Below are 13557 nucleotides of genomic sequence, written 5' to 3' on the forward strand. Positions count from 1 at the left end.
CCCATCCCTTACCCGAGGTTTCTCAGGACGATGAAATATTACTGAAGGGAACAAAAAAGCCCTGTTTACAAAGGTGAGCCAAAACTCTCGGTCATACATACATTTTAAATGAATCAAAAAATCCAATCACGAAAGTCAATACCACTAACTAGCCCATCATTATAACCGTCACAACTGTGAGACTAATCAATTTAACCGTTGCGTTAGTTAGAAGTTACAAGACTTGCAAGTAGTACCTCTTTTAACCAGTGAAGTCCAACAAAGCAATAATACACTACATGTGCAATCATTTGTCTTACAAAACAATTTTAATTGCAAGTGATGACATTAGCATTTCTTACATCCAATATTAAGGACACAATGTCAGACTATCACATGCAAAGCAAATTACATAGCTTATACCACTTAATATCTGCAGTGCTATTAATGTTGGTTATAAAGTGGAAATGAATATCATTTCTGCGCTCTGTAACCTTTATGCTGTAATAGGCGCTGCCTGGACAGTGGGAATTTCTGAATGTCAGTCACAACATATTCATATAACAATCCCTTTTGTTTTGCCTTTAAGTCTGATTCTCATTTTTAAGTCTCTTTGGAGGGTGAAGGGAGACCACAGAACAACATAGCAGATCTCTAATATACACCCAGCTGGCATTCAAGTACAGGAACACAAGGTTTTACAAGACATTTAATGTGTGGAAACAAATCTGAAAATGATGTTTACATGTTTTATTTATTTTTTTTTTTTTCAAAAAAGATCTGAACTTACTGGCTGTAAGCTGGCTAAAACAAACCATCTCCAAAATACAATCACCTTGTCTGATATGAAACAAATGAAACAAGCAAAGTCAAAGTGCAGTGGCAACTTAAATCCCTATGCTTCTGTAAGACTTTAAAAACAATTACATGTCGAAAAAGTGCAGTTCTAGAGAAGCTTTTGCCATTCTTTGCAGAGTGACAACTGAACCCTCTGCAAACACAAAATCATACACACCCCTGCAGTCACACATATACACGTTTTCTATGTATCTTTCTAAAAATGAATGGGAATACACTGAGCAACAGGCTGCCAAAGTGCAAAAGAAAAGAATGATTAAGCCATTGCTAATGATTGGTGCTAAAATGCAGTGGCCAAATAGAATGTTTCAGTGTTAAGGAAACTCAAAGGAATGCTTTCATTACATCTTCTCACATATTTTGGATATTACAGTCCTCTCGTCCTTTCACCTCTTCATAAACCTGGAAAAACATTTCTAGTTTTCAAGTTTTACGTGAGCAACAAAAAAGACAGAAATATACTCTGTACAACTGTTGAGGAGAAACTGCGATCTAAAAAGCAAACTAGTCTACAGGATTTTAAGATTAACAGCCTTTCTGACTCAATTCATATTTAGTTGTTGAGGCTGCACAGCAACAAGCAGAGCCATTGTACTAGAGCAACTATGATATAAGTTAGAGTTAAGACTTTTAGATCGATCATATACTGGCATGAGGAGATTGTCACAGTGTTACAGTGGAATGAGACTTCATTAAGCAGGTTGGACTGAATGTAGAAATGCAGTTAGTAGTAACGTCACATAGCCTTCCAAGTACAGGCATACAATAACGGAATGTAAAATATCCATATAAATGTATACATATACAGCTTTATACTATTTATGTACAAACAGATAAACAGCATCTATACCAACATACTTGACAAAAGGATATTCAGTTGTTGGCTGTTATATAACACTCTTATTCACATGTATACATCTGCCCTATCCCCCCTCACAGACAACCAGCAGGTCAGCACACGCTTGCCCACATATTTCATGGCTTTCCACAAATCAGCCATTAACACAACACAGTATGAGAGCCAATGGCACAGGGTTGAGATCAATGAAATGCGGGATGAGAGCAACGCAAGACCCACCGCGGCGTGTTATGTACGAATGGGGGTCAATGATGATGGTTGCAATGTAATGGTGGTTTGCAGTAGATCCTCAGATAGAACTGTGCAGTTGTTGGAAGGAGCAGACACCGGCCTGCTCAACACTCTATCTGTGACTGGAGCTGCCGGCGCAGGGTGAGGGTGCGCCGGTGAAGCTGCTGCATCTGCTGCATGCGATCTCGCTGGCGGGCCAAGTTCTGGGGCATGGGGTAGCGCTGGCAGCCGTACAGGAAACGGTATGGGATGCGGACATGGCAGGCTGTGGCTCGGCAGCGTGGCTGAGGCATGGGCGGCAGCAGCATCCAGCGCTTCCTCTCAGCACAGTAGCGGTAGGCCTCCTTACGATACTGCTTGTCCACGTCATCGCTGTTCTTCCAGCCTCCGATGATGAAGACATCCTCATCGAAGTGGCAAATCGCGGCACCCTCAATGCTGGTGACCTCTGGTGGCAGGCTCTCCAGGATCTCATCAGAGATGCGCACACTAATCTTCTGCCTGGCCACCTCATCCCGCACTGTGTAGCTCTTGGGGCAGCAGGAGGCTGTGTGGTAGAAGTTAGTAGAAGCCACAGCCATCTGGAAGATGCAGTAGTTGTCAATAAGGGGCAGGGAGTCAACATCTTGCCACTGGCGGCTCTCTGTGTCGTAACGAGTGGTCACCGTCTTCAGTCCATCCTCATTATCTGTATCAACAGGTGTACGTGCCGTGACATACACATAGCGGTCCTCCACACTCACTGCCTTCACATCCCGCAGGATTTTGGGGGCAGATTCCAGATTGTGCCACTTGTCTTGCTCTGGCTCGTACACACTGACATCTTTGAAACCTGGACTGAAGTTTCCATGGCCACCGATGCTGTACAGGATATCCTTAATGCAGGTGAGGCCAAAGGAATGCTTGCGTGTGGTCAAGTTGCTCACCTGCTCCCAGGTGTTGCGATTAGGATTGTAACGCTCCACCGTCTTTGCAAAGCCTGGCTCCATAGAACCGGCTACGTAGACATGGGACTCTGTGGCAGCGATGGCGTGGCCATCCAGGTGGTTGTGGATGTGCGGCAGGTTGACCCAACGGTCCTCGTAAATGAAGTAGCCAACACACTCACTCAGGTAGTCCCCCCCCTCTGACACTCCGCCCACTACCATGATAACGTCCATGTTCTGGCCAAAACGAGGCTGAAAGGAGGCCATGTGTGAAGACCAGAGCTCCATGTCAGCTGACTTGAGGTTTTCAAAACGAATAGCGTGACCCTCTACTGCCTCTGACACCAGCCGGAGACAGGCCTCATTGGCAGCCACCAGATGCTCATTTTTCACCACCCTGGTCAGGTAGGTGGGCTTGATTTGGGGCAACCTCAGGAGACGGAACAGCTCCTCGAAGTAGCGGCTTCGTTCCTCTGGGTTCTTCTGCACCCACTTCACCACCGCCTCAAATAGCACCTCCTCAGAGTCCACTGTGATCTCTGCATCAGACAGCCAGTCACGGACCAGGTGAAAGGGCAGCGTGTAGAACTCCTCATCCTGGATAACCTTATGGAAGTTGCGACGGATCATGTCTGCAGCCCGTAGAGCCAGCTGGTCCAGGGTGTACATGTGGGCTAGGCTGTGCACAGCCACACAGTTGGTCAAGCTCAGCTTCTTCTTCAGGAACTCACCACAGAAATCCTTCAGTTGCACCAGGAGGAACCTAATGTACAGCCAACAGTAAGAAACACAGTATAGGATGTCAGAGGGAATTAACAGTTCCTGTTAAATAGATAATGCTACACTGTTTCAACTGGTTATGCCAGACCAGTCTAGAGCACAATAACAATACTTACAGGCAACAAAGCAGCCACACAAGGCCTCATGCTTTGACTATCAAAATCACTGTCTGTCAGTCTTTCAGTCTGTCTGTCTCAGACATACACACACTCAGACATACACACACACACACACACACACACACACACACACACACACACACACACACACACACACACACACACACACACACACACACACACAGATGTGACTGTAAACAGAACATACCTATCAGCTAGCTCCAGTACTTCATGTACATTGCAGGTGCTGACGCGTATTTCACCAGTGTACATATACTGGATGACACTCTCCACCGTCTCCGGGTCCGGCCCCAGCTCTGAGCTCCATTCCTTCATCTCTACCCGTCCAGACAAGGACTCGGAGAACTGTCCTCCAAGCAGGGGGGTGAAATAGTCGGTGGCCGCAGCAAGCACAGATCTGTGGGCTGAAAACTCACATATCTGGACGCTCCCGGCAGCCGCCCCGCTGCTGAAGGCCAGCGTCACGTCGCAGAACAAGCCCTGCTTCCTCTGCTCGTTCTGCCGCCGAGACAGCTCCGAGCAGTGGGAGGAAGAGGTGAAGTCCTCGGCCTCTTCCGCATCCCCGTCTCCGGCAAGGGCGCTGGGTGTGCTGGTTCCGCTGTTACTACTGCTCCTGGCGGAGTCCTCCGGGTTGGGGGCCGCCGCTGCCATACTGCTGCCAGCGCTGGAGGAGAGCAGTAAAGGGAAATGAAATAAACTAGTGAAGGAAAGGAGGCGACATACGCAGCCACACATACATGGAGTCAAAACAGAGAACGAACCCGAAGCGCGTTTCACATTTGAGTTTCACATCCGCGACTTGAAGGGGAAAATAAGCGAGCCCAAAATACACATATTTCTGATGTAAATGCGATATTTTAGAGGCAATAGTTAAGCCTGAATTTCAAACAGAAGATTAATTTTCATGTCAAACTAGTGCTACGGATATTTTGTTAGATTTAACGTATAATTACAACCATCATTCAGCATACGAGTAGCTACATGTACAAAATAATAACTTAATTATTCAAGATGACTAAAGTATTATTTTACATAGGCTACCAATCATAGATAGGCAAAAAAGCACCGTTTTTGGAGTCGGTAACGGAAGCGTCAGGAAACTACGAATGAGCAACTAACTTCAGCTTGGTAAACACAGACAGAATCTCTGACATGCGCAGTGGGTGAAAGGCGTAACCGCGTCGTTGACGTGAGCCGCCGTTCCCGAACTCACTGCTGAGACCTGCACATGTAGACAAACTTGTACTGACATAGTTAGCCATACAGGCTTAGAGAATTTCAACACACTCATCCCAGCCTCATACCTTTATGTTCAGTATATTTACAGTTGATATCATTTTAATCATTTAAATCAGACCATTTTACCCTATTTTGATGTTCTATTCCAGATTAATAGCAGGAAAAGCACAGCCACCGTTGAACAATAATGGCTGTGTAATTAGGTGTGCCACTAAAATATGTCATTCAGACACATGCACAATAGCATGATTCTGCCACTAACACACCTACATGAAAAAAACATAATTAAAATGTTATTAGTTACACCTGTGAATCACAAGTCATGAGGCATAGTCCTGTATAGTTCCAGATTTAACACTTAACACACAAAATATGTATGAAGCAAAAAAACAGAATTGTTTACCTCAAAAGGTTCAGATAAGGAGATCAATATAAAAGATTTCAAAGTCCTTAAATGTAGGAAGAAGCTCAATGCCACCTTAACCCTGCACATGCATTCAGTTACCAAATTAACTATTCAACATTGAATCCAGAAAGAGGTTAAGTATAAATATTTCAAAATTCAACACTGCACACACACACACACACACACATACACATGCAAGACCAGAATGAAATCATACCACATTATTACATTACATCAATTACATTTTATTGTACTCAATTACACAGTTGTCAACATACAACAAATCAGTACAGAGGCACATCCAGTTCACACTGAAACAGTTAAAAACAAAAACATTGTGACAACACTGGTGAGGTTGTCCACAGAATTTTTCTACAATTTTTGCAACATTTACAGAGAACATGACACTGGTCATGGCTGCCACATACTTTCTTTTGGACCACATAAACATTTGGAAAATGTTTAACATTATCGAATGTCAGCCAGGATTACAGAAGAGAGTTCTGTCCTGCACCTAAGTCTAATGAAATTGGTAGTGATCTGGAAGGAGTGTCAAATTCTCTAAGGTGAGACCTGTACATCGTCTGTGTCACATTAAATGTTTTCGTTAAACAGAAACAGTCAGTGGGTAATAGAGCGGGATTTTAAAGGTCATTCAAAGTCCAGTGTTGAACTTCTAACACAGAAATGAAACAATGTGATGGAAAAAATCTCAATTATTAAAAGAATATGAAGACATCTATGAAGACTAACATATTAATCATGTAAAAATATATAATGCCATTTAACTGCCATATTAGGCTGTCACAAAAATATTCTAACAACAAGTAAGCTTATTGTAATGGATTAGTGCATGTATTTAAAAAACAAAAACTGAATAAGAAGATGGGATTATAACTGAACTGCATTTTGGGATCTGAGGCAAAATACCATAATCCACTTAAAATGCTCGGGAAAGAAAAAAAACATTGCAATTACATATTTATTTTCCACTCTTATGATTTAAGAACTCTCAACTTCCATTTAAAACCTCGTAGGAAATACTCCCACGTTATGCACCAGCTGAGAGAGAACATTTCCTGCAGACAGCAAATGGCAGCACCTGCCAGGAATGACTCATGAGGTGGTCCCGTTCGCCACAGTAAGCAGACTGCTGTTTCACTGTTGTCAAAAACATTACAGAAAATCAAAAACTATAACCATTTCGTTTTCACCATGAACACATCTATACATAAATAAAGCTCTGATCTACAGTATGTTCTCATATTATTGGCATGACTGCACAACATGTTCACCCCTTGTAGCAAGCTCGTGATTTTGAAATGGCACAATGAAGAGAGCTGCACAGAGACGGGATAGACACACATGCTAGGTTAATACAACAATGTAATATCTGGGCGTAAATAACAGCACTTCACTGTTGTAGCCATCAGAGTTATAGTGGTGGTGGTCGACAGGTGAATAATCCACTACCTCCCACCTGATTCATCATTAACTCTCCCTAACACACAGTCAGACCCTGACTCTGTGTGACTGGAGCTTCACAGTTTAGCAGGCTTTACTATTATTTACACAGATGCAGCACTAACAGGTTTCCAAAATTAAAAACATTAAATTCTTCTTTTTCCAATATTTGCCATTTACAGCTATATATTAGTAGTAACATCTTCCCTATATTATGCCACTGCTTCGAGGTGATGGGTCACAGTGTGGGGGACAGTAGGTTTAGACCCTCTGGTTACATGGACATGTGTTCAGGGAGAACATAGGAGATGTCATCCCACGGGTGGCGATACAGACCCTGCTTCAGCCTCTTCTGGTCCAGGTAGTGTCCTGAGGAGACAGAGACGGGAAGGATTGATTGACATACAAGGTAAAAACAAAAGAGAAAAAAAAAGAAAAAGGTGCTTGCATACATTACTATAGCATGTGTCTGCACAGAGAGATGACTCACCAATGAATCCCATGCTGCGTCCCAGGACAAAGATGCCATTCAGAGCGCCGATTTCCACAAACTCATCAGCTTCATCCCTGCAGTGGCGTGATGGACACAGAGGAAGAGAGTTGATGAATTTAAAAAGACAGCTGTACTCATAATAAAACGTTAAACTGTATCAATCATTGTGAAGATGACAAGTAGACATTGTCTTACCTTGTAAAACCACCACAGGTCCTGAGCAAGTCCACAAAGGCAACACCAATGAAGCCGTCCACATTCAAGATCAAGTTGGGTTTCTAACACCATGAAACAGACACAGAGGGGGAGAAAATAAAAAAAAGAGGATAATCCAATTAAAAAAAATTGTCTGTGATTATTTATTGATGAGATGATGAAATAACAAATCTTACTTTGGATGTGGTGATCTTCTCTACATCTAGAGCGTAGTCCAGAAGCTGGGTGGAGGGGAAGTGCTGCTTCACAAAGTCCTTCAAGATCTGGACTCTCATGTCGGGATTGTTGATCTGCAGAAACAGAGAATTCCAGTTCCTTCAAAATCTTCTTTCCTTCCTTCCGTCAGTTTTATTTTGTAGAGAAATAACCCCACATTTCTCTATAGGTGACAGTTTATTTATATCTCTAGTGCTCATCCTGTACTTGGTCATTCTGGCCTTAAAGCAACATTGGCAGTGTATTGTTTAATTGAAGATTCATGAAAAATTTCAACAAAAATGTTGAAGTAAAAAAATCATTCTGTTGCCTTCCATGCTGGGAGCTCACATGCTCGGGAGCTGTGGTACTCACCGACTTGACTCTGTGTCCAATGCCCATGATCAGCTTGCCATCCTTCTTCATCTTGTTGACAAACTCCATGGGCAGCATACCGCTGTCAAATGCCTTGCTGAACTGCTTTGCTGCAGCATCCAGAGCCCCTCCAAAGCGATCACCCTGAAAAGAGGACAAGGAAAAAACTGTTGATTTTTGCAGGCAGGTAAATGGAGAACATGCATCACAGGCAACAGTGTCTTACAATGGTGAGGAGGCCCGAGGTGAGGCTGGAGATGAGATCTTTGCCGGCTCGGGCACACACAATAGCGTTGTGGGCACCAGAAACAGCAGGGCCGTGATCAGCAGTCACCATCAGGCACATCTCAATGAACTGGCAGGCATACCTCGGCAACCTGCAAAACAAAGTGGGGGGGAAACAACACATCGTGATTTTGTACTTCAAGGATTTTTCAAGAGTTTGTTTCTCACAACAGCTGGGATAAGAGGCTGACCTCCTCTGGAACCAGAGCAGCCCCAGAGTTCCTCCCAGGCCTATTTCTGACTTGAAGACCTCGGTGATGGGCATGCCTGCGTAGATGAGCTCCTGACCTCTCTCGTCACAGATGCTGGTCATGAAAGAGGCTGGCTTACGGATCAGACCAAGCTCCTGCAGGGCAAAAACAGAGGCAAGGAGGAAAAAGAAAAACATAATTTCATGTACTCATTGTTTTCTGTCTGTTGCAATTTAAAAAACAATACGATTTGGTCAGGTGTTAAAAACGTGACTTCTTTCGCATACTCACTCGTGCCCAGGAGTAATCCATCGGCACAGTGGGAGGAGGCACCTCTTCAGCTGGCTGGATGACTCCTTTGGCAACAAGGTCGTCATAAACAGATCTGCATGGAAGAAAAGTGCAGGAGGAAAAGAACTCAAACATTTATCTTTATCTTAGCATGATGAACTGAAGTAATGAACGTAACTGTGCACTGACTTGATTATCTCGCCCAGCTCATCAAAGCTCTTTGGGACGAAGGCACCTGCTTCTGTCAGGGCCTTGTTCTTAGCCACTGCCGTCTCAGAGGCCTGGTTAGCACAGGCTCCTGCATGGCCGAACTGAACCTGAGGGTGGTGGGGTGCAACATGGGTCAGAAATGTCCTTCATTCCTTAAAATCTCTCACTATGCAGGTACTTAATGGTGCCCGAAATGTACCCGACATTACATCTGCCCTCTCACCTCTGAGGAGAACATGGTGGCACAGGTGCCAATACACCAGCACACCACTGGCTTTGTGATCCTGCCCTGTTTAATAGCCTGGCAGATCTTGTACTCCTCCGTGCCTCCAATCTGCAGACGGCAGAGACAAGATACTGGATGTAGCAAATCGATAACCGTTTAAAGCTGCAGATAGCCGTGTGTGTGTGTGTGTAGATTTATTCCTCACCTCTCCCAGTACAACAATCATTTTTACTCCAGGAGTGTCTTGGTAGCGCAGCACATGGTCAGTAAACACAGAGCCCGGGTATCTGCAGAGCAGAGGAGACCAGAATTATACACCGATTCAAAACACACAGACTCACATCCTGGAGATAAAAGGCATTTACGTACCTGTCGCCTCCGATGGCCACACCTTCAAAAACACCATCAGTGGTACGGGAGATGATGTTGTTGAGTTCGTTGGACATGCCGCCTGAGCGGGACACATAGGCCACGCTGCCTGGACGATAGAGCTTGGAGGCGAGGATGTTATCCAGCATGCCTCCTGTGTTCCCTATTTTGAAACAGCCTGGCTTGATTCCCCCAACCTGGGAAAAAATAAAAAAGGTGAGAGGAGAAAACACAAAGGGAAATCTTGAGCCATCTTGTGAAAAGTGAAGCAAGACTAACAGTTGCTGGTCCAATGATTGTGACTCCCTTCTCATCTGCTGCCTTGATGATCTTCCTGGTATGGGCTTCAGGGATGCCCTCAGCGATGATGGCAATGGTGTGAATCTGAAAGCAATGGAACAGAAAGGGTTGACTTTAGAACCTTACTTAAATTGTATTACCTCCCAATGGTAGAGGAGGGCGTTTACCTGTGGGTACTGCATGGTCTCCATGGTGCTATCGAAGGCCGAACGCAGAGAGGCAAAGTTGATTAGCACGTCCACGTCTGGGTGCTTCTTCATGGCGTCACCCATGTTCTTATACACAGGGATGAGGATCTCTTTATGGCCCCAGTAGAACTTCTGTTTATGGTCTCCACTGGAAGGCAGCCGTGTGGAAAGTATAATTAAATGTGCAATAAAGAGCCATTACACTGACACTACACAAAAAAGCTAACAAACGTGAACTTACGTGAACGGGTAGACCATAGCTGCGACAGACGGCTCCTCTCTGGAGCAGACATAGTCAAAGTCCAGCATCCCCTGTACAGCCCGAGTCTGCATACCCCACACTATGGACTTGGTGTGTTTGCTGAAGAGGGAAGTTGCCTTGGCTACAGGGAAAGAAAGGCTGTTACAGATACAAGCTAAAGACAGGGTGACTTTTTCCAGAATGAATGAAAAAAAAAAAAAAAAAAAAAAAAAAAAAAAAAAAAAAAAATCACCAAAGCCCAGGACGCTTCAGGGGTCTGGGATTACAATAGCTTAGTTGCCTACTTTTATTAATTATTACAACAACAAAAATAGTAAAACATGTTGATTTTTAAGATATATGAGAGTAGATGTGTATGTGTGGAGTTGCATATAGAAACAGTCAATTTCAGTTTAATTAAGTTTGGATTGCAGGGTCCTCCTGCTGTCCAGAGAGGGAGCTATAACACCTAGATTCGACCAAGCGTGATCACAAGGCCTCTACCTATTATGCTGCCCAGCAAAGGAACCATGTATGAAAACATCCAAGCCTCAGAATACAGTACAAAGATTTCCCAGTGCAGTGGTGTGTGTGTGTGTGTGTGTGTGTGTGTGTGTGTGTGTGTGTGTGTGTGTGTGTGTGTGTGTGTGTGTGTTTTCTAACCAATAGGAGCTCCACATTTGACCTTCTTGGCTGGCGAGCCCTCAACTCTGGCTCTGTTTTCAGAGAAAGAACCAGTCCTGCTGGATGCTGGAGTCTGGAAAGAAAAAAAAAAAGGCAAGAAATACAAAAAACAATGACTTTTATTTTGTAAAACTGTAACACTCTAAATATATCTACCTGAAGTAAATGGGCACATATATGCGTGTGTGTGCACATGTTGAGACACACGCACACACACACACTCTTAGCTGAAAGTCTGCACATTCTTAATGGATGCCTGAGGCAGCCACAGTGGGTGACTGTGTCTCACGACTATTTGAGTGCGAGCAGTCAACAAAGCCCTGCAATGCTCTTACACAAAAGAGCCGTTGGGCTTCTGATAATCTGGTTCACTAAAAGGACAAGACAAGCAAAGAGTGAAACAGAGACTGTGGCGTGTAAGTCTCCTGCTCACTCTGCCGCTAAACTGCACCGCACTATTGGTGGATTGGACGATCCTGAATTCCCTGCACAGTGAGCCGACAGGACATCACAACAGCCTATTTGTCTCCGTGGAGCCAGTATGTGTCATACCGATGTGCTGCCGCTGGAGTTGAGCAGGAAGTTGGCAGTGTGGGCGGCAACAGGAGGCTGGTTGGGGATTGGCCGGTGGCCCAGTGCCATGCCGACAATGGCTGTCATGTGAGTTTCTGTGCCAAAGACGTGGATGGGGATCCCAGTGGTCTTGCCTGAGGAGAGGACAAAATTAAGTGTGGTGTGTGAAAACCTGCAGGTGCTTCCAGATTTAAAAAAAAGAAAAAAAAAAAAAAAAAAGAAAAAACATACTCAAGACATTGAAAGTGTAAAATTAAGAGATTAAAGTATAAATCAGTGTAAAGTAAGAATCTATAACATACCAACTTCTCCCATTACTCTGAGACCCTCCTGGTAGTTGGGGCCTCCACGGCGGACAAAAATGGTGACCTCATGCTCCTTTAGTGGCACCTGATAGTCTCTGATGGCTCTGACAATCCCCTAGTAAAGACAAGAATATACTCAGTAAATAACTTGATATAGAGTGGATAGTATAAGGCTACAAAAATAAACAAAAAGCATATTATACTGTACCTTAAATGTTGCTGCAACATTTGTGAAGTTTGCGATGCTTCCGCCGATGATCAAAACCTTTCCTGGAAAATTATTGATACATTATTTTAGGGGGGAGGGGGAATGTCTACTCTCAGTCCACACAGAAAGTTTTGACATTTCAGTTTTCCTACCATCGAGGTGCTTCTCTCTGGTCATCAGCGACAAGATGGTTTTGGCGTAGTCATAGGTCTGCTGTTCGCTCGGCGCTCCTGAATACTCCCCGTAATTGGCCAGCTCGTTGACGCCGCCCAGGTCACAGATTGTGTCACTGAGAGGAAGTTTACAGAGGGTCACACACACACACACACACACACATAGAGGAAAAAGCTATAGCAACAACAGATATCCGTCTATCTCTTTTGTTGGGACAGTCTCTACAGCTCCAACAATAAACACAACTTCAAGAGAAATGAGCTAGAACCTGAGCACTAAACTCCAGAATGCACTCTTTCTGTATATTAATGAATTAACACCGCACCGTAAACAGACAGCAACAACTTAACAGTGCACAGAGGGAATAATTAGTCGTGGCTGACGTGTCCGCATGTCACGCTTTACAACCCAGACAGACGGCGGAGCCCATTCCTCCAGACTCCCGCATCCAAGAATCCAATTTAGCAGGAAGCTGAACGAGCAGAGTCTGAGCTGCTGCACCATCAGTCTCACTGCTACGTCGCTGGCATACTCCACTAATGCTAAACCCAATTATGCGTAGTGTAATCAATATAATGAGGATAAAGTCTGGGGACAATTTAAGAAACAAAGAAAAACATCCAATTGAATTATTTCATACATGGCTACTGGGGTTTTATTTATTCAGGATTTGATTTATGGAGTGTGGTCTTGTTCTGTGCACTGAGGCTGGGTACCTGTACACCACTGAGGCACCTCCTCCTGCCACCATGGTCCAGATCCTGCCTCGGGGGTTGAGCAGGGTGAGTTTAAGGCTGGCACCACTCTTGGCGTCCAGGTCGGCGATGTAGGCCTCCTGCAAAAGTCAAAGCAAAGGTCAGTGAGAGGATGCTTATATGAATGCTGCAGAGGTGAGGCGTGGCTGGGGGGTGGATGTGGTGGAGTGGGTGTGTGACTGCAGCCTTAATCAGAGCAGGACCTTCACAAGCACCACTTCACTTGGCTGCATGTGCTCGCACTGATGTTAAAGAGTCACTGGAAATATTAAATAAATATTAAGCTTGGTGGTGGATGTGATGTGCATCCGTGGTTGTTTGTGACAGTCAGAGTCACAGCTGGTGACTGAGTGTAAAAAATGTCCCAATCAAAAGACACCCACAGCCTCCCCACCC

The 13557-nt window shown here is 44.4% G+C and overlaps 2 protein-coding genes across 4 annotated transcripts in view; both read right to left on the bottom strand.

The window, feature by feature from the left end:
• Positions 1–289: 289 nt before the first annotated feature.
• On the bottom strand, positions 290–4902 carry LOC111652823 (kelch-like protein 11). 3 transcript variants are annotated; one of them, XM_023403202.2, is made up of 3 exons: positions 4840–4902; positions 3961–4437; positions 290–3616 (listed from the first exon to the last, which is right to left on the bottom strand). In XM_023403202.2, exons 2-3 carry the CDS (start codon positions 4422–4424, stop codon positions 2032–2034), a joined length of 2049 nt encoding a protein of 682 aa, XP_023258970.1. In that variant the 5' UTR covers positions 4425–4437; positions 4840–4902; the 3' UTR covers positions 290–2031. The 3 variants fall into 3 exon arrangements, with proteins under 3 accessions (XP_023258970.1, XP_023258971.1, XP_023258969.1); XM_023403203.2 differs by lacking the exon at positions 4840–4902 and adding an exon at positions 4535–4820; XM_023403201.2 differs by lacking the exon at positions 4840–4902 and having other exon boundaries at positions 3961–4528.
• Positions 4903–5639: 737 nt separating this feature from the next.
• The window catches only part of aclya (ATP citrate lyase a), an 18611-nt gene continuing 10693 nt past the window's right edge, over positions 5640–13557 (bottom strand). Inside the window, exons 8-28 of the mRNA XM_023403189.2 lie at positions 13123–13241; positions 12385–12521; positions 12233–12294; positions 12022–12139; positions 11699–11853; positions 11126–11219; positions 10463–10604; positions 10201–10369; positions 10013–10117; positions 9734–9930; positions 9570–9651; positions 9362–9472; positions 9118–9245; positions 8929–9022; positions 8638–8792; positions 8388–8538; positions 8162–8305; positions 7768–7881; positions 7571–7653; positions 7373–7449; positions 5640–7251 (exon numbers count right to left, since the gene is read on the bottom strand). Coding sequence (XP_023258957.1) covers positions 7157–7251; positions 7373–7449; positions 7571–7653; positions 7768–7881; positions 8162–8305; positions 8388–8538; positions 8638–8792; positions 8929–9022; positions 9118–9245; positions 9362–9472; positions 9570–9651; positions 9734–9930; positions 10013–10117; positions 10201–10369; positions 10463–10604; positions 11126–11219; positions 11699–11853; positions 12022–12139; positions 12233–12294; positions 12385–12521; positions 13123–13241 — 2532 coding nt within the window. The 3' untranslated portion in view covers positions 5640–7156. The remainder of the gene's footprint in view (positions 7252–7372; positions 7450–7570; positions 7654–7767; positions 7882–8161; positions 8306–8387; positions 8539–8637; positions 8793–8928; positions 9023–9117; positions 9246–9361; positions 9473–9569; positions 9652–9733; positions 9931–10012; positions 10118–10200; positions 10370–10462; positions 10605–11125; positions 11220–11698; positions 11854–12021; positions 12140–12232; positions 12295–12384; positions 12522–13122; positions 13242–13557) is intronic.

The sequence above is a fragment of the Seriola lalandi genome, unplaced genomic scaffold (assembly GCF_002814215.2).
Source record: "Seriola lalandi dorsalis isolate HSWRI2012SDOR001 ecotype SW California unplaced genomic scaffold, Sedor1 jcf7180002054065, whole genome shotgun sequence".
Classification (NCBI taxonomy): Eukaryota; Metazoa; Chordata; class Actinopteri; order Carangiformes; family Carangidae; genus Seriola; species Seriola lalandi.